This window comes from Cavia porcellus, unplaced genomic scaffold, assembly GCF_034190915.1.
Source record: "Cavia porcellus strain 051 isolate PalLab524CR breed Dunkin Hartley unplaced genomic scaffold, mCavPor4.1 scaffold_24, whole genome shotgun sequence".
NCBI lineage: Eukaryota > Metazoa > Chordata > Mammalia > Rodentia > Caviidae > Cavia > Cavia porcellus.
In genome coordinates this window covers 40306517-40325819 of record NW_026947507.1, presented here as the reverse complement: position 1 = coordinate 40325819, position 19303 = coordinate 40306517, and the positions used below count along the sequence as shown (strand labels likewise).

At 48.1% G+C, this 19303-nt stretch overlaps 1 protein-coding gene across 2 annotated transcripts in view; it reads left to right on the top strand.

Moving 5' to 3' along the window:
• Positions 1-19303, top strand: part of Scara5 (scavenger receptor class A member 5) — a 96303-nt gene that overhangs the window by 6291 nt on the left and 70709 nt on the right. Inside the window, exons 3-4 of one of the 2 annotated variants that reach the window (XM_063234919.1) lie at positions 11247-11375; positions 13483-13536. In XM_063234919.1, coding sequence (XP_063090989.1) covers positions 11247-11375; positions 13483-13536 — 183 coding nt within the window. The remainder of the gene's footprint in view (positions 1-11246; positions 11376-13482; positions 13537-19303) is intronic. The other variant, XM_063234920.1, reaches the window with a different exon arrangement.

Sequence of the window (19303 nt, the reverse complement as noted above, 5' to 3'; positions counted from 1 at the left end):
AGGCACGCCTGCACTTGGCACTGTCCCGCTGCACTTGGATGGGAGATGGAGATGTGGGGTCACAGGCAGCTTATCCACTGTGCGAGGCTACTCCTCCTGGGAGGGTGGAGGTGCTGAGAATAGGCCTTTTTGCCCAAGAAGAAACTCCAGAGAGTGAAAGAGTTCCTGTAGCTGCTGGGACTGGGGCAGGATAAGGGAGAGGATGGGTCATTTTGTCTACCTCTGGGTGTGTCTCCCACATTCCTGAAGGCCCCTTCCATGACCCTTCCACTGCACCCTTGGAGAACTCCCCTAGAAACCCTGCTTTCTTCCCCTGCATCTCAGCCATCAGTACCCACCTGGGACCCCTCTGCTGATGAGGAGGGCTGGGGGCAGGGCTGTCCCCTTACCTGGTACCTCACAGGTCGTCACAGAGAGGCTCCTTGTAGCCAGAACTGTTTAGAAGGGCCAATCCCAGAGGTGACCTGGAAGGACCACAGCCACACTGGCTCTGATGGCCCGCTCACGCCTCCCTCCAAACCCAGCCCCACCAGGGTCCCCTCCCCCTCCCTAGCGCTGCTCCCTGCTTTATCCTCCCGTGTAGCCGGGGATCTCTCCAGTTTGGCACTGGAAGTAGAGGCCAAGGCCTTCAAGTGGGTGGTGCCTGGCTGGGCCCAGTTTCTGGCAGCACTTTCCCAGGGCCTGAGAGAGGTGTTAGTGTCAGAAAAATATTATGGTCCCACTGGCCCCGTGGCCTCAGCCCCTTCACCACACCCGTGGCGTCATCCGTGGTCACAGATGGGAAGCTGGCGGATGTAATGACTTACACATGCTCCTGGCTGCACGCTAGGTCCAGGGGCTCCCCCTTCCTTCCCCATAAAATTCAATTATTCTCCTGGGGGAGCCCCCTCCTTTATCTTCCCATCCATCAAGTGTTCCTGCTTCATTTGGTGCAGCTGAGGCTGTGAGCAGCTGCCCAAAGCTGGAGTGGGCTTCCAGGAGGACCTGGGAATGCCCCCCACGGGGTCATCACCCTCTGAAGATTGGAGAAGCCCATCCTGGGGCAGAAGGAGCATGGAGGGATTAACTCATTCTAGTTGTAGCATGGTTGGGGAAGCGTCCTGCCAGACCAGAGCAGAGAGCCATGCGCTGGCAGATAAGGCTGTGGCCCAGGAGGAGGTAGCGGCCAGGTGGCCTCATTCCTGGTCTCTCTTGCTGGTTGGGGGCAGCTTGGTGAATGAGAAGGGCTGGACATTGCAGGCCCAGGCTGGAATCTATGGGCCACGCACAACCTGAATCTTGGGCACATAGCTCGGGCCTGGCCCTGGGCAGTGCTATCCCTCTCATCACTATCTTGCACCCTGCTCTCTTCTTTTCTGGGTTTGGCCATGGGGGAGCCCTGGCAGAGGCTGGAAGGAGAAAAGACAGGGGGCCATCCCTCAGGCCCACCCCACAAGGTCATCTTGGGCTGGGAGTCCTCTTAGTGTGGTGGTCTCCTTCTGGGTTCCAGTTACTGCTCCCCAGCCCTGAGTTTTGGGGCTACAAGTGGCAGTGATGTGAGGACACCACTCTGTCCCTTGTGGGCATCTTGACCTTGGCCACACCTTTACATGTATTGACCCTGCGAAGTCATCATGTCAGAGTGAACCATCTGCTTCCCCCAGGGTCCTTGGCCCCTGGTGCTAGGAGACCTCATCTTCTAAAAAACAATAATGTCACTCATACCCATCCCAGGACTGCGGGAGGATGCGTATCGGTTGGCAGAGTGTAGCTGTAAGTTGTCAGTGAGTAGAAGTTGACTTTGTCCTCTGGTGTCCTAGGATTATGGTTCCTCACTCCTGTGTTTCTTAAGCATTTCTGGGGTCACAAGGGAAGCTGTCTTCCGCTTGTAGGTTTATTATGTTAGGGATCCCAAAGGCAGTCAGCAGGCTAAAGGCAAGAGGTCATGGCTTTGTAGGGAGGTGGGTGTGGTGAGGCCTGCCAACCTCATGGATGCCCAGGGCAGTCTCTGGTGGCCTTAGTTTTCAGGGTGTGCCCTTGGCTTTTGAGTTGTGACTGACTACCCAGTGAAGGAGGTGCTATTTTAATCAGGAACATAAAGAGGGTTGGCCCTGCTACTCTATTCCTGGTACAAAGCCTTGTTTGTAGGCCCCAGATTCCAGCGCACAATGAACTTATCGAGGGCAAATTTCCTATATTTGGCAAATATTCCCAAAGGAAATTCAAAAACAAAACAGCCACAGGAAACAAAAGCAAAGTAAGTGGTCAAGAGGAGGAATTCTGGACCAGGGATTCTGGTGTAGGTACCTGCCTAGCAAGTGTTTGATAAGTTTGATGTCCAGTACCAAAAAAAAAAAAAAGAAGAAAAGAAAAAAGTTTTTAAGGGCCAAGGATTTAGCTCAGTGGCACAAGTGCCTGCCTGACAATTGTGAGGTCATGAGTTCGATCTCTGGTACCCGTCTCCCCCCAAAAACAAAAACAAACAAAAAAAGAGGAAGGATTTTGCAGTGTCTTGTGCCCTGAATGCAGTCTATAGGGATAACCAAGACAGACAAAGCAGACAGCCCCAGGCTTTTCCTTGGGAATGCCTATAACAGCACCCCCCCCCTCCCATTCAAGAATGTTCAGTCCTCTTGCCCTTAGGACTGGCCACTGGTTCCCTGAAGGACAGGGAGCTGCCCATTGGGTGGCTGAAGTTACATGGCAGTAGAGACGGATCCGGAGTCAGCGCTCTCCACTGCTACACCCTGCTCAAGCATCGGGTGCTGAAGGAATGACTGACCCGTCCTGGCTAAGCCCCCTCCCTGGCCCTCCCAGGACTTGCAGTCAGCCCTCTCTGGGTCTCAGCTCTCCTACTTCTGCACAGCTAAACACCCCAACTCTGCCATTTGCTTTAGGCCAGTCACCCAACCTCCAAGCTCAGCCTTCATCTGAGAGGTGGAGCAATAACCCCCTCTCTCATTATGGTCACGCCTAGAATGAACCCATCTGGTGCTTGGGAGGCGGCCACCAATACTCTGAGTGTCACCTTGTTGGAGACTGCAGAGCTGTTTTAAAACCTGCATGCTGAGGTCAACAGATGGGGAAGGTCAGCCAGAGATCACACCCTGGGGGCCACACAAGGAAGCACCCTGGCTGGCCAGGAGGTGGAGGGGTCAAAGAAAAAAATCACAGGGACCTTTGCTGTGGTTTCCATGGTGATAAACAGTGAGGCGTAATCACTTGGCTCAGGCTGGGCCATGTGATTAATTTCAGCGGACCTCAGGACACAGGGCCCTGATTATTCGGTACCTGGATTTCTGGTGTGACTGTGGCAGGTAGATTGTGGCCTGGAGGGTGAAAGCCCAGGAAGGACTTGTGGAGATTGGGTCTGACCTGGTTGGTTTGCATGTGACAGGTCTGTTCCTAAGTGAGCCATTTGTTATTTCTAAATACTGGCCCTCCACAGTCTGCAAGGCTCTCAATGTCAAAGCATCAAACACAGAAACTGGAAACCTGGTGCCCATTAAATTTGTGTTTGGTTTATTTGTCTTATTTCCTAACAAGACAATGGTCAACAGACATTAACTGAGCACTTGCTGTACGCCAGGAACAGATGAATCAAACACATACTTCCCTCATTGGAGTGGTCTCTCTACACATCTCTATGCAAAGTGATTTATGGCTGCGATTCTGTTCACATCGCTGGCCAGACTTTTCCAACAAAAATCTATATGAGATAACTGTTGGGTCTGGGCCCTGGGCAGATGACAGCGGTCCATTGTATTTCTGTAGATCTGCCAAGCTTCCCTCGGTTGGAAGCTTTTTGTGCAGAGGTGACAGCCACAGGCCTCAGGCACACTTCTTTCTCAATCCCATACTGGTGAGCAGAGCTGGGATCTCAGCTTTCCCGTCTTCAAAACCAGACACCCACAACAGCTTTCCGACCCCACTGGTAGTGGGAGTGGAATTAGGGACAGGTGACTGAAATGTACCATTCCTGTCTACAGGAGAAACCAATTCGTCAGATCCAAGTAGAAGAGGTGGTGACAGGGAGGTGGCAGCAGTGTCCTGGAAAGAGGGGCAGTGTTGTGATAAAAGTGGCTGAGCCCCAGCCTCCTCCTTGCAAACACCGTCAGGTGACTTTCTATCTTTCACCAGCAGCTAGGAGAGCAACTGGGAATTTTTTTGTTCAGGGTCCAGAGCTGCTCTGCAAGATCAGGGTCTTTTGGCAGAATTCGGGCAGAGCCTAAGCTCGCTACTGTGTGAGTCTCTCCTGCATTGATATCCCATTTCTTCTGATCTGTGCACTGTCCATTAGGGGTGTGAACAGTGGCCTCTTCAGCCAGTCCCATGACCCTGTTCTTCCTGGGGGACCCCTCTGCTCTCTTCCTCCCTCTTGGCTGTCCATTTCTGGCAGATTCACCTTGCCTGCCCTTCTCTCCTCTCTCACCTGGCATCTATCTCTATCCCTCTGCCTCAGCTACAAAAGAAGGTGCATGCCAACTATGGGCCCTTTCGCCTCATGCTAGCACTTTGCAGAATATAGCACAATCCTTAGACTGTTTTCAGGAAGTTTTATGCAGAGTAACTTGGGAAATAGGGATTGGGAAAAATATTTATAGGGAACTGCCAAAATGATCGGATATCTCTGGACGTACTAGCAGTAACTGTCCTAGGTCATTATCAATCTAAACAGAACTGGCTCTGACCGCCCCTCCTTCTATCTACTCCTCCTTCCTAGCAACAGGTAGGAAAAGCTAGGACATGGTTATGCAGAAGATCATTGGGTGCCCTCAGCCACCAGCCATTCCATGAGAACACACCATTTTCAGAGGGAAGGTGAGCGGAGATCCCTATTACACCTGATGTTGCAGCAGCTGCAAAGGCAGAGGTTATTTGGGGCTGCTTCTGACCCTGCAGATTGTACAATGAAAACAGCGTTTGTGCTGAGTGACCCTCCCGGGAATGATGAAGCTTATCCTAATGAAGTCAGCGCTGGGTGGGTTTCACGCAGATCCTTGGACGAGCTGTGCTGTGATCCCTCCCAGCCGTAAAACCCTGTCTCCACCTGCTGTTTATGAGCCGCAAAACCAAAAGGAACACAAAGAGTGTCTGTTGCTATTAAAACTTAAGTAGTGCTTATGGAATCATTGTGTCCTGTGTTTTGTGTGGTTTAGACCTAGTTGGTTTTTTGTTTTGTTTTGCTGTTGTGTTGTTGTTTTTAAAGTAAATACCCACTTTTATCAGATCCAATTGGTGAATATTCTGGCAAGTGGGAGCAGCTTAATCCACACACAGGACTCCCACAGTGCTCTAAAATTATTACTGAGCAATTAAAATATTGTTTTTGAAGAAACTGGAAGATATGCCTTCAAAGGAAGGTCATGTTGCTGGAGAGGCTGGCTCGGGTTTGCTACTTTGAATTCACCTCCATGGAGCCCCAAGCCTGTGCCTCCTCCTTCCTGCGGTGTTAGGGACAGCAAGTGGCCTAATGTAAGGAGACCAGGACCCCCAGGTCCCTGCAGCTTGGGGAGCCGCTCACTGCTCATCTTCAGCTCGACCTTCCAGGCCTCCTTGGCTTTTTGTATAAACTCCTTTTGGTTTCTTTCATGCCCCCAACCAAGGCCTTCCCCACTCCCGCCCTCAGTGTACAGTGTTTCAGCAAAGGCTCTCTGGGCAAAGAAGCGATAGAGTTCTGATCTCTGGGAATAATAAAATAGTTTGAGGCAATCTCACTGTGAGTGTGTCCTGTCAAAAAAGGAATCAAAAGATTTTTCCGCAATAAACCGAGCTCTTAATAATAGACCTTTCGCTTGCTTTCCAAGAATGTGTCTTCACATCCTCTGTTGACATGACAGATGCCTTGGTGCAGCGCTGTGGACCTCTGTGCCCTGAAGCTGTCATTTCATGGCTGAGTTAGAACGAGAGCGTCCAGGGGCGGGGCTCAGGCCTCACATGTTTCAGAAGCTCCACGTATGACTTTGGTGTTGAGCTGGCAGGAAGGTGTTCCAAGGAAGTTTCAAGAAATGGATCGCGCAGTTTACCTAGAGAGCACTAAGAGGCATCAGGAGTCCTGATAGGCTAGGAAAGCCGAGCTTTCATTATCTTTTTTAGAACTACGTTTTGCTCCCACTGTGTTTCTCTGGCCAACTAGAATCCGTCACTTACTTGTCAGTGTATCAGTTTGCACAGGGCAAATGTGAGCCATGGCCTTTGTAGCAGAAGTAAACGTGCGCCTGGATTTGTTCTTGCAAAGAACTTGTCAGGGCTGTGCTGTCCATGGGACCCCGTGCGGGGCAATGGGGAGACACAGCTGCCTCAGAAGATGCCACAGACAGAAATGCAGACAGACAGCTGTCCATAAAGAGGGCAGTGCAAGGGTTGCACTCTGGAAGGAGACTAACGCCAGGGTTCCCCAGATTTCACTGTGCACAGCTCCCTGGATCTCAACATGCTTGGTGCCATATTCGGCTGTAAGTTGTTATTGTAACGGTTAGGTATTTGTTTTAATACATAATGAGAAAATGTTAATTTTCCACTTGTGATAGTATAGTTTCTTTCTTAAATAAATGTGACATTAAAAAAAGACACATTGGAGTGACGTGAAGAAAGTCATAGGCCCCTGTGGCCAGTCCTGTAGGCTGCATCAGGCAAAGATGTCTAAAGATGGGGATATCTGTCCCCTTCTGGGGTGATTAGGGGGCCACGTGCTTCACATGGAGATAAACAGCGTCTCCCAGACTGATATTCTGTGCTTGTCCTTCAATTCACAGAGTACTAATGTTTTAGTGTCTCTTTGCTGGCTCTGAGCCACTGGCCTTGTCCTCTCCTGACCTTATGAGTGCCCTCCTTTGGTTTTTTGATCTTATGAGAGGTCACCTCACTTCGAAAGCAAGATGGAGGACACTTCCCACGATCCTCCTGGTGTTGGAAGAGTGTCTGTTAGTTGTCACTTTCATGGTGGTGACCATCCACCATATTCCCCATCATTCAGGTCTCCAGTGTGCCTGAGTCTGCAAACAACACCACTTAATAACTAATAGCTTCATCAGGAACTTCCTTCGGTTCCTGTTCTCCTGTGGAGGAAGAACATTTTCTTCTTAAAGCCACAGCCTTCAAGTTTATAATAACTTACAGACAGCATTGCTGGTTCGGTGGTAGAATTCTCAAATTTATAATAACTGTCCATGGGAGGATAAGGCTGAGGAGAGGCAGCACGGATGCCAGTTCCTCTAGAAAGGCTTGTCATTCGAGCTTGCTGGGTGATGGCCTCCTCCATGTGGACTCTGGAGGCGGAATCAGTACAGCTGCACACCGTGCCCCCGTCCATTGACCCTGCTCCCTTCTGCTCTGTTTGTAGAGCTGGGGAGCTGAATCTGAAGGCTGTGGATGAATTCTTTGCTCACGTGGCTCTAGGTCTTTCCATTTCCTGGTGTCTATTGTAAGTGTATTAGTTATCATTGCTACCTAACAAGTTGTCCCAAAACTTAGCAGTGGAAAACAAACATAAATGCATGTCTCATACATTTTCTGAAGAAATCACGGATATACAAGGAAAGCCAAAGTACTGTCAGTTTTTTCAGATGAAGTTTTTGCTCACCGATATGCTTATATTTTATATAAGTTGAGGGGAATCCAGAAGTGGTTTAGCTGGGAACTTCTGGCTCAGGGTCTCCTGTGAGGCTGAGTCAGGATGTCCACCAGCGGGAAGGCTGATCTGGGGTAGGGATCTGCTTACAGGCTCACTCACATGGCTGTTGGCTGTAGGCCTCGGATTCTCACCACATAGGCTCTCCATGGGGTGATCGTGACATGGAAGTTGGCTGCTTCCCAAATGAATGATGGCAGGGGGAGAGAGAAGGAGGGAAGCTGCAGTGTCTTTTGTCTCATCTCAGAAGTGACACATCGACTCTTCTACTGTGTTCTGTCTGACACACAGACCAACCCTAAAATGATGGAATGCTGAGACTTCCTCTGGGTCCTGACAGATTCTGATAACATGCTGTTTTAAAATCATACATGCATATAATTCATAGGGCTATGACTGGAGGTCAGTGCAGAGGGGCCATTTCTATTGTAAGAAGGATCTTTTCCTGAGAGAAAGGCCAGGTCATATCGAGTGGGACCCCCTGTAGGGCTTGGAGGGAAAGCCAGATTTGGCCAGGTTGTAGGTGGAAGAAAACAAGAGGAGGTTAGAGGCACGACCGGGTGGTCCTTGGGGAAGGCCAGGCAGGACAGAGTGAAAGCTTTAGGGCTTTGAACAATTCAGGTGGGCTCTGGCCCACAGGGATTGTCTCTAGCTGTCTGGTCCCTGGCCCTGGGAGGATTAGGGATGGGACCCTGCTTGGAGAAAAGGGATGAGGCCTTGAATCAGCTTGAAAATCAAAAATGTAGGCATACTTTTTTTTGCCCTGGTCTTGTTGATTGTATAATTACGGAGTGTTTTTCATCTTTTGCTAAGCTTAAATAATTTGAGTGGGCCACTCAGCTACCCTGTTGCTACTGCTTGGAGAAGAAAGCCCGCCTTGTGTTTGGGCTTCCTGGTAACTTACCTTCCTCTTCATTTCTTGTCCTTTCCTTTGCTCCAAGCATCTTGCCACACCTTTTGTGTTCTGCTTATCTATCTATTTGGAGAAAATCTCTATCCAAAACCGTGTAATATTTAGATTTTATTTGGTACACAAAACAATCAAATCTTGCTGAGGGAGTTAAACTCTCTCAGGAGAAAGTCTAGGGTTAGAGGTTAAATAAAAGCTCCCCACCACTCGGCCCCAGTAAGCAACTGGCTGGTTCAGAGGACAGGATGAATTCATAGCAACTGAAGTACAAAAACAACTAAATGCTTGTTTTGTTTGATTGATTTTGAAGGCCTAAGGATGGTAGTCAGAGCATCTATTAAGAGGATAACAGTAATGCAATATAGCGAACAAGGGGGATTTCCTTCTGCCTTGTTTTTGAAATCCAGTATTGTTCCTGTAGTTTTGTTCTGATTTATTTAATGTTCTGTTTTAATTGATTTTATTCTGAGTTTTATATTTGATTTTACCATGTCTGATGGTATGGCCAACTATTGTGAAGATAACAGGAGGAATTATGGTAGCCATTGTAGAGTTCTTATTACCCTGTTTTGAGGTTCTCTGCCACTTTGACTGTTTTGTTTTGATTGGCTTTGTTCTGTTTTGTTAGGTTTTATTCTTTTTAAAATAGATAGATAGACAGACAGACAGATAGATAGATAGATAGATAGATAGATAGATAGATAAATGGAAGCACAACACGGAGGGCAAAGGAATTGCTCTGTTTATGGGAAAATCCAGCAAAACCAGTGCAATTTGACCCAGTCTTGTGAGGAGCTAGCAATATGCATACAAATGAAGAAAGTAAAATGCAAGTTGGCCATATGTATCCGAGGCTGTGTGATTTTCCTCTCCCTTTCCTGCTGGGATGTTGTGGGGGAGGGAACCAGCCCAGGAGAGCTGGAGCTGCCATCGGGATAAGGAGGACTCACACTTGGGCAGCAACACGCAGTGCTGTGCCCGTGGGTCTCGCTCCGGAAGGAGACAGACTTTGCTCTGTTAAGTTACAATCAGATGCCTACGGGTCCCTCCCGGGACAAAAAGGTGAGATGCTACCACAGCCTACGTATTTAGGAGTAAAACTGGTTTCAGTCTAGTATAGAAAAGGATGTATAATCCTAGGAAAGAACATTTAGGATGAAGTAAAGAGCGGAGTACTGTCCAGATCTCAGTGCAAAATCACGTTGTCTCTTTCAAATTTGCTAACATTGAAGGAATTACGAAACTGGTCCTTGAATTTGTATTTCTCTACAGCTTGCTTCACATCAATACCCTGTGCTTAATGGAAGTTCTGGGTAATAGTTCTGCTTAGCTGTTGGAAAAGCAGTGTTTGGAATACAATGGAGAGAATTAATGGGAAAACATCCCTCAAAAAACAGTAGTTTTAGGGGTCCAGGACTGTTTGCCTCCTAGGCCATCAATAGCCACCACCCCTTCCTTGACAGTGACCAAACTTTTGAGGCCATGGAAGTGGTCATGAAAGCCGAGAGGCCCTCGAAGTACCTCCTTACAGATGAAATTTACAGAAACCTGCAAATGTCCCCTGTCTCTCAGACACTGAAAAACTGTTGATGGCAACCTCTCTTGCCAAAGCTTCTGCTCACACTTCCTTCACAAGCAGCGCACTCCAGTAAGTGACACCACCAAAGTAGGGGACAGGCTCTCTGGAGAGTCTCGCACTCACACAGGGCAGGGAGTACGCGTTACAGGAGGCACACATATTTGGGGGGAAAATACCGTGCTGCAATTCTTGCAATCTCTGCTGGAATTTGGGTGGTAGAGTTCCCCTTGCTTTCCTCTGACAAGTGAGGTTAGTGAGTTTCCTGGCCTCTCCTGAGCCTCTCAAAATGGCTGCTTCAAAGGACAAATTCAGCTGAAAGACCATCCGGGTCCTGATGCAGGGCTTGTCGCTAATTAGCACTTTGACATTTTTACTTGCAAATCAGCAGGATCGGAATACGCTGTCCCTAAAGCCCACTACAGCAGTGACCTGTCCCTATTTCATTCTGGGGTAAGCCAGTGAGTCACGTGTACCTGTGAGGGTGGTACTGTGCTTTCTGGTAAATCTAAACCCAGAGTTGAAGCTGGTGGTCAGCTCTGGCTTGCAAATGTGCTTTATTTACACTCCCCTGTGTTTTGAGTTTTTAATTAATTGCCAGAACTTAAAAATAAGGAGATGCATGTTCGTCATTTGTAGCACATCTCAAAAATTCTGGCTCTGGCCATACATGGTCCTCATCCTTAGGCGGCAGCCCCCTCCAGAGTGGGCATACTTGGCCCATGTTGTTCATGCCTATGCTCTCCTGACTGCTGCAGAAATCTGAGTTTGCAAGTTCCTTTGAAAACTTTCTCTATTTCCTGTATCACATAAGACAATGACACTCGGTAAAGAACACAGATATTCAAGCCCATGTCAAGCCCGTTTTTCTGCCACTTGAGCTGCCTCAACAAACGGATTTGTGTGAGTGCATGAGCTGTGGACAACCCTGTCTGGTTTGTTCATGAATAGATAGGAGGAACAGCTGGAAGCTGAACATCTGGTGATGGTTCTAGAAGCTCCCTGTCAAGGTGGCTGTGGTAGAGATGTACAGAAAGGCTGTGAGAGATTCTACATGAACATCTATGTGCATGAGAGGGATGAGACCAGAGAGAAAAAGAGGCTTGTGGAGTTTTCAAGTGTCTTTCCTGCTTCCATCTCTTAATGTCCAGGTCCGTGCCACAAACGGCGGGTGAATGGCTGCTGTACCCAGCTGGGCTCCCTGTCGGCCCTAAAGCATGCTGTCCTGGGCCTCTATCTGCTGGTCTTTCTGATTCTGGTGGGCATCTTCATCCTAGCAGGTAAGAGCAGCCCTTTTCTATGCTGGCCTTCTGGGATGAGAGGGACGCTCTTCTCTCCCACTGTTTGGAGCCCAAATGCTGCCCTCGTCACCATAGAAACCACCAAAGAAGCTGACTTGACAGGGCTCTTTGGTAGCCCTAGTCATTTTATTTGGGATGGCGACAGGGAATACATGAGCCTGCAGGATCTGGGTGTAGTGGTGGAGAGCCAGCTGCTTTGTGTAGCTTCTGACTTCTTCTGTCCTTGTGGGACATGGATTGCACTGGGCCTCCTTGGACCTCTGGGGTGTGATTCACATTGGGTCTGGAGGACTGCATCTTAGGTCCCCCTCTCAGGATACCATGAAAATAGTCACAAGGTGCCATGCTGCTGAGGCATGGTAAACCTTTGCATGGTAAACTACTAGGGGTAGAATCAGTTCACCCCAGTTCAGCCAGGCTCTCCTCCCCGATCCTGGGGTTTGGAACACATTCTTTAGCTAGGGAGAAAGAGTTCATGGACCAAGGAGGGGATCATATGAGGGGCCTGTGGATCTTGTGTTTAGAAGCAGTGCCCCCCCCCACACACACACACACCACAGTCCCCCTGGCAGTCCCCTGGGTTGGAGCCATACAGCAGAGGCTGTGGCTGCCCCCTAGTGGTTTCCTCCCATAACTGGGTCCTCTATTCCCATCCTTCTCCCTGGAGATCTCTAGACTTGACAACACAGGTCCAAGGGATCAGTTTATCTCGATTCAGCACATCTCATGTGAGACTCTACCTCTTGCCAGGCTCTATGTCGGGATTGGGGTCGCAGGGCTTTTCAAGGAGCCTCTAGCCTACAGACCATGAGAGGATTAGGCAGATGAAGCCATCTCAAGATGGGACACAGGGGGTGCCATGATGGGGCTGGGGGTACAGAGGGGGCATGTGGTCACGTAGAGACTGCAGCAGTGGCTGGGAGGAGGGTGGGGTTGTCAGAGTATAGCTGCCCGCCAGGCAGAGCTGATCTGGTGTGCGAAGGGTGGGGTCCTGAGTTAACTCTGGGGCAGGCATCAGAAGGTTCCACCCCTCAGATGACCCTTTGCTGGAAATCCTGAGGCAGATGCCCAGGACCTCCTTGGTTGGGACTCAATGTCCGTCAAGTAGGTCTAGTCGCTTGGGCATTGTAATGACATATGCAGTGTGGCTGTGCCTTCAGGTCTCTGCACTCAGGGGATCAGGCATGCCATCTGTCTCAAGAACCACAGACCTGCAGTAAGGGGTGGGGAGCAGCCAACAGCAACAATAAGAGAATGTCATAATTCATCCCGGGGACCAAAGGACAGTGTCCAGCAGATCTATCATGGGCTGAGCCAGCCACGGGATGATTTGAACATGTTCTTGGGTTTCTCAGTGAGAGCTTAGGATCTGGCTTTTGTGGGTTTGGCTGCCAGGACCATAACAAATTTCTGGAATGTTTGGAAAGCATTTCAGCCCAGCAGAGAAACCAGACGATGGAGTTACAACTGTTCTGCAGACCAGGAACTTTTAGGTGACGAAAGGGGTCCAGTGGGGAGACACAGGGCTGGTGGAGGCCTTGGGACAGAGGCCTTCAGTCCTGGAACAGCATCACCTCCTCCTGGGGAAGAGGAAACTTCCAGAGGAGGAAAGTTCCCTGGTGAAGTCTGAAAGGTTTCCATGTGGGAAAGTGAGACTATCCTGTGTGACCTCAGGGCATAGCTAGGACGAATGGGCAGAAATTATAAAGAGACAGATTTCCATTCAAAATAGAAGAGTGGTTTGTTTCACTAGTTGAGCAGTCCAACATGACTCTGAAAGACTTTCGCTGGCTTGGAGATTGAATGGGATTTACGATGACATCTTGGAAGTGTCGGGAAGGAGGATGAAACATGGTTTCCCAATGTCATGAAAATGCTGTGTGAAATCTGTGTGTCCTTTAGTCATTCCAGGAGGAAAACAGGAAGATGTTTTTCTTCACCATTTTAGTCGCCTTTAAACCTAAATTTTGGGACACTGCATTGTCAGTGTAGAATGGAAAATCTGGCAGGATTGGAACTGATATGAGGAAACGTGTGTCATACTTTGTTCCTTGGCTCTGATGTATGGTCACTGTCACTTCCCCAGGTTGTTATCTGGAAGTCATGTTGGCCCCTGGGAGAAGCATGGTGGGGATGACAGGTGAGAAAGCAGAATTCATAGCTACCGCTCCCACAGGGAGGGGAACATGGTGGACAAGTCTCCTGCTCCCGAAGGGGGCTCTGCCTGGTCTTAGGAGATTCTTCAGATCACCTGACTAGAAACCTCCAGCAATGCTCCCTTCCTGCAAATATCAAGATAGCAGACATCCCTGGTTCAGGGGGAACTAGAGCTGGATTTCTTCTAATGAACTAGAGCCGACCTTCTTGTTGGATTTCTATGGTAGGAGCTCCCTCCTCTTGTTGCCCATACTTGGACAAGTCATCTTGCCCAAGATAACCATCTGAGTCACTCTTAAACTTCAAAACCTGTCACCACAAATCTCATATAACCTACTGCTAGGCGACAAAATGATCCATTGTGGCAAGTGCCATATCTCATAGCTGACTGGCAACATCTCATGGGCGTATGCCTGCTCCTACTATTCCACTATTCAAAAATTATAACTTCATTGTGCCAAAATAGCACTCTTATAAGTTCTCTAGGATTTCTCGTGAGTCATCTCATTGCCCAAATGTTCAAAATAACAAGCAAACATTGTACCATCTGTCTATGCATTGCCCTAACCTACGTGGTCAGAAGACTAATCCAGCCACCACTCAAGTGATACCCTCGGTTGGCCTTTCTGCCTTCCATCTAACCATCTGCTCCTGGAATTGTCCTTAGACAGTATCATCCCATCCCATCCCACCCCACCCCATCCCATCCCACCCCATCCCATCCCATCCCATCCCATCCCATCTCATTGTGTTTTTATTCTGTTTGAGATTCATTGTAGACAGCACAGAACACTGGGTTTAAACTCATGAACAAGAGAATTGAGCGTGGATAGTTGTGTGGTCAGGAAGTTGCCAAGAAGCTCTTCAGGAAAGATGTTCTCTGTGGTGAAGTTAAAGGGGTGGAGGATGTCTCTGTGACTATTTTGGGAACCACTGCAGTGATGAAGAGCAGTCATCAAGAATTGTCTCTCCCTTCCCTTTCCCGTGCTAACATAAAGGACCTAGTTAGGGGGGATGCTGCAGGATTATAACAACAGAAAGATCACCTGGACCAGGCAGAGTTCCTGGTGAGATGCGGGGGTGTCCTCTCACACCTTCATTTAACTGTTTTTAGCAGTGGCTGCCAGTCATCATCATTGACATCTTCAGCACGCACTTAACTTGTGCATGGGTGCCAGTTGGTACAGACAAAGGGACAGGCCTGGGAATACAAAGTCATGAGGTGGGACAGATTTTAAACCACACACGCATGAGCACACGCATGCGCACATGCATGTGCACACACACACACACACACACACACACACACACACACACACGGGCTATATGATTTAGCTCACGCTACATGCTAAAGAATGCAAAGGAAATCCCAATTCCTGAGGGCTGGAGTCTTAGGGACAGCTCAGCCTGGGGAAGAATTGGCTGATGTCATTTGAACTGAAAGTCCCATTCTTTTGATCACCTTGATTCAAGCAGGCCAACCCCTGGACTCTACACTCGGAATAGCACGCTCAGAGCCCACTTACTTTCTACTCTAGATTCTGAATCTGCCCTGCATGCTGGAAACCAGAGTGTGTCATTTTTCAGAAACCACTCTGTGACATTTCATCCTTGTGGTTATCACAGGGATGTCCTCGAGGGTTCATGACCTTATGGAACGCTGATTTCCGAGGACCCGTGAGAAATTGATTTGTCTCCATTGGAGGAGGAGGCCCACACTTCTTTTTTTTTTTTTTTTAATTTTATTTAAGGAGAAAAGAAAAAAAAGCAAAGAAAGGGTACAAGTTATACAGATTTGCAGAAAAAAATGAACAGTAGGAAATCACTAGTTAATGGATTACATATTGTCATCTTAGAAATAATTGTTCAAGTCACAAAATTAAAGCTTGTAAAGTGGACATTCCATCAATGATACTGCAAACAGTTCTGTTCAATGATCCAATAAAACTCTGTGATATCATTTTCTATCTTATACACTTAAATATACATGCAGTTATATAGTATAGAGCACTTTCTTTTCCTCTCTTTTGTACAATAACAATTACACATTTTGGGTTTCATTGCTCCCATGGTTCTTATTACTTTTTTGGAAGAGAGTAAAACCAAATGTGACATAACAGAACAGAATCGGTCAAGTCAAAAGGGTGGACATAATAGATGATGTGAAAACATAATACAAGGTGATCAACAATGGTTACCATAATGCTTCCCGCTATCTCTAATAGAATTGAGGCCCACACTTCTTAGGGACTAGTTCCTTTTCACCTTGAGACTGTGAATCTAAGAGTTATGAAATCTCTTGGAAGGAGGTAATCAGCACAGGCTGAGAGTCAGCTGCTGGCCATTGCACCTTGCACGGGTTCAGATGTAACGAAGGGAAAGCCAGGAGCCAGCCTGTGCTCCTCCCGGTGCGAGCCTGCATCCTGTGGTATCTGTGTGTGAGCCTCGTTCTGGCCTCGTTTTCTCTCTCTCTGATTAATGTACTTTGTGTAAACTGCCTTGGTCTCTTTGGGACAAGGAAGGGTGTTGTGACAGTTTTACCTTTAAAAAAGTTCTGCCTGTTCTATTTGATTCTTTAAGTGCATATCATTTTAAGTGTGTGAATAGATGAACAAATAAATGAGGGAATGATGAAGACAGGGGAGCTTAGAAATGTCTTCATGGAAAAAAAGATTATTTCAGTTTAATCAAGTATCTGAAGGATGTGAAAAGTGAATTGTCATGTAAGGACATTTGGCCAGGAGAAGAAACCGGTGTGTAATTAATTATATTAATATCCACTCACTGTAGCATCTGTACTGACATTGCAGCATTCAGAAAGCATATCAGGACAGGGTAACTGGTGCAGTACTTTATTCTGGTATGAGACTGGACTTTAGTGCCAGGCTCTCTGGGCCTGACCCTGGCTTCTCCATCACTGTGTGATATTGACCAAGTTTCCCAGTCTTTCTGGACCTGAGTTCCTCCATCTGACAGCAGAGGAAGCCGGGCTCCTGGCTGCCTTGCCAGGTTGTACCAAGGGTTAGATAAGCCAGTTTCTCTAAATCACTTAGATAAAGCCTTGCGCTACAGCTTTGGCCCTACTGTTTCTTTTTATTGGTTTTCTGTACAGTCGATTAGGTTTGCTAATGGCTTGATAAACAGATTTAGTCTCAGATCAACTGTAATAACCCATAATTTTGGGAACATCACTATCCCCTTTGAATATTAGTACACTCATTTGTGAAATTAAATAGTCTGGATAAGATCTATGTGTCTTTTCTGACCACCATCTAGATGCATTTCACCTCGCATTAGAGGACACATGTAAACATAACTGAGATAATATTTAACTGTGTGAACAGCAAACTGATGATTTACTCTGTTCTACTCATTTTTTTAAGTGACCACAAGCTACCCACTTATTTACAATTCACTAATGAGACACAAGCTGTAAGTCTAAAAAACCCAACAGGCTAAATGATGGCTCTCTTCTTTTTCTTGAGTTTCAAACATTCTAAGATAATCACTGAATTTCCATCAGGTTCTGGGCTTTCAGACTAAGCTTCTAGGTTCCAGTCCAGGCTGTGCCCTGGAATGGGGCTGCCATCTGAGGGCAAATAAGGTCACCTCTGAGGCCACTGTTTCCTCATTTATAAAATGCTATGCATCCTATAGGACTGTTGCAAAGATTAGACAAATGGGGGAAAACTTTTAGTCCCTGGCACTAAAAGGAACTCAGTAAATAGACATTGTAATTAACACAATGGGAGGAATTTTGCTTTCAGGGTAACAAAAGACTGGAGGCTTCTTGCTTAGCCCAAGTTACTGTCTGTGAGTAGGGACACTGCGCCCCCTGTTCCTAATTAACACCCAGGGGAGCCCAGAAACATCGTCTGAGGGGTCCCAGACTGGCTGTAACAATTCAGGGTGAGCCAAAAAACAAGTCGGCATTTCCAGCGCTGCGATTCCCTCCAAACAGGGAGTCACTTGAGCCAGCTCGGGGTGCCAGTCTTGCCCATGGCACTGAGGCCCAGCCTTGGAAGGGACCTCAGAGCACGTCCTGTGCAGCAGCCTCCCCAACAAGGCAAGAACCCCCATCACAACTTCCCTGGCTGGCAGAGAATCATGCTTCCACCCAGGAGCAGCCAGGAGCAGCAAGCTCCCCTGAACCTCCCTGGCACTGTTTCTGGTTCTCTCAGGCACGTGACAAGGTTCCATCCTCATCCCATGACTACTCATCAGCAAGGTGAAAATGCAGACTGAATGGGCCCTTCTTTCCCAAGGGGGCAGCTCCTCAGACCTGGTTTGGGGAATCTCCCGATGTGGGAGCCTCGCTCCTCACACGTTGCTGCATTATACTGAGATGACTGGTGTGGGGCTCTGCTCCCCTGACAACTTACTGCAGCTCTTCCTCTTGGTGCTCCCAGCACCATGTGCATAGCAGGAGCTCCATGAATGCTTGAACTAAACATAACAGCCACCCCTCTCCCCAGTCTGAGTAGTAAATAGACACTATTCCTGGGTGGTGTGGCCAGCCCAGGGCACACTGGACTGGGGCAACTGTGAGTTGGGTGCTAGATGCTGCTGCAGGCTGAATTTGCATTACCCTTTCTGGAGATGCCTCAGAGGGACACAGGGACACTGTCCCAGGGTTGGACTGCCACACGGCCCCTCATGATCATGTTGGTTCTCCTCCCACCCAGCCCCAGGTCTCTTCAAAGGACACATTGTCCATTCTGGGTCAGGACAACTGGGCTTGTTGGTTTTGTTGTGGCTTCAATTTTAATGTAGTGTCATCACAGTAAAATGTCATCACACAGGGCCCTGCTGAGGATTGCAGCCTGGTATATCAACTTGACTGTGTCACTTAGCTTTTCCTTTTAGCTTTGGGCCATAGTCATGTTTGAGCCAGTGTCCCCATCCAACCCCCATTCCATCACCCGCTGCCGTGGACACAGTTCCCAGGAGGAGGTGACTGGGGCGCATTAGTCCGTGTATGCACGCTACCCTTGTGTCCTGTGAGGTGAAGGGCTACCCTTCAGGAGCCCTGTACCCTTTTCCTTAGAGTCCAGACCACTACCACATTAGGAGCATGAATCCCACCCAGTTCTGCTGGGTACCCTGTCTGTTAAGCTTCCCCAGCAGGAGCACCCCAGTCTTACACTAAGTCCAGGGAGTCGGGAAGAAGAAAGACCAAAAGAACAACAGTTTGACTCCCTCACCCCAAAAGTCTCCACCCCACCCTCATCATGCCTTGACTTCTCATGGACAGAAAAACAGGTGCGGAGGCAGCTGACACACATTTGACAAGTGGGTTTTTGGCCCAATCCTTCCATTAATTAAGGAGGGTAGAGCAGAGGACACATCTTAGCCATGTCTCACTGGAGTCCTTCTTCTAGACTAAGGGCCATGTTTATCTAGACCACCATCTGTTGTCAATGAAGTTTTATTGGAACGCAGCAGCCTCATTCATTTACCTGACAGCAGTGGCCGGTCACCCTCACCATGCATGGCGGCTGAGTGAGCTGTGAATGAGGCCGTGTGGTCTGCAAAGCCTAAAACATTGACTGCCTTGCCCTTTCAGAAAGTTTGTCAGCCCTGCCCCAGGCTTATCTGTTCATTAGTTGGCATTAGTTGGCTCATTTTGTCCTCTGCCTCTGGATTGTGCTTCAGAGATGCCAAAGATTTTCACACATGTGTTGTCTAAACCTCAGTGCAATCTGAGAATTCCAGAAAGTAGTTCTTTTTTGGATGAGAAAACTAAGACT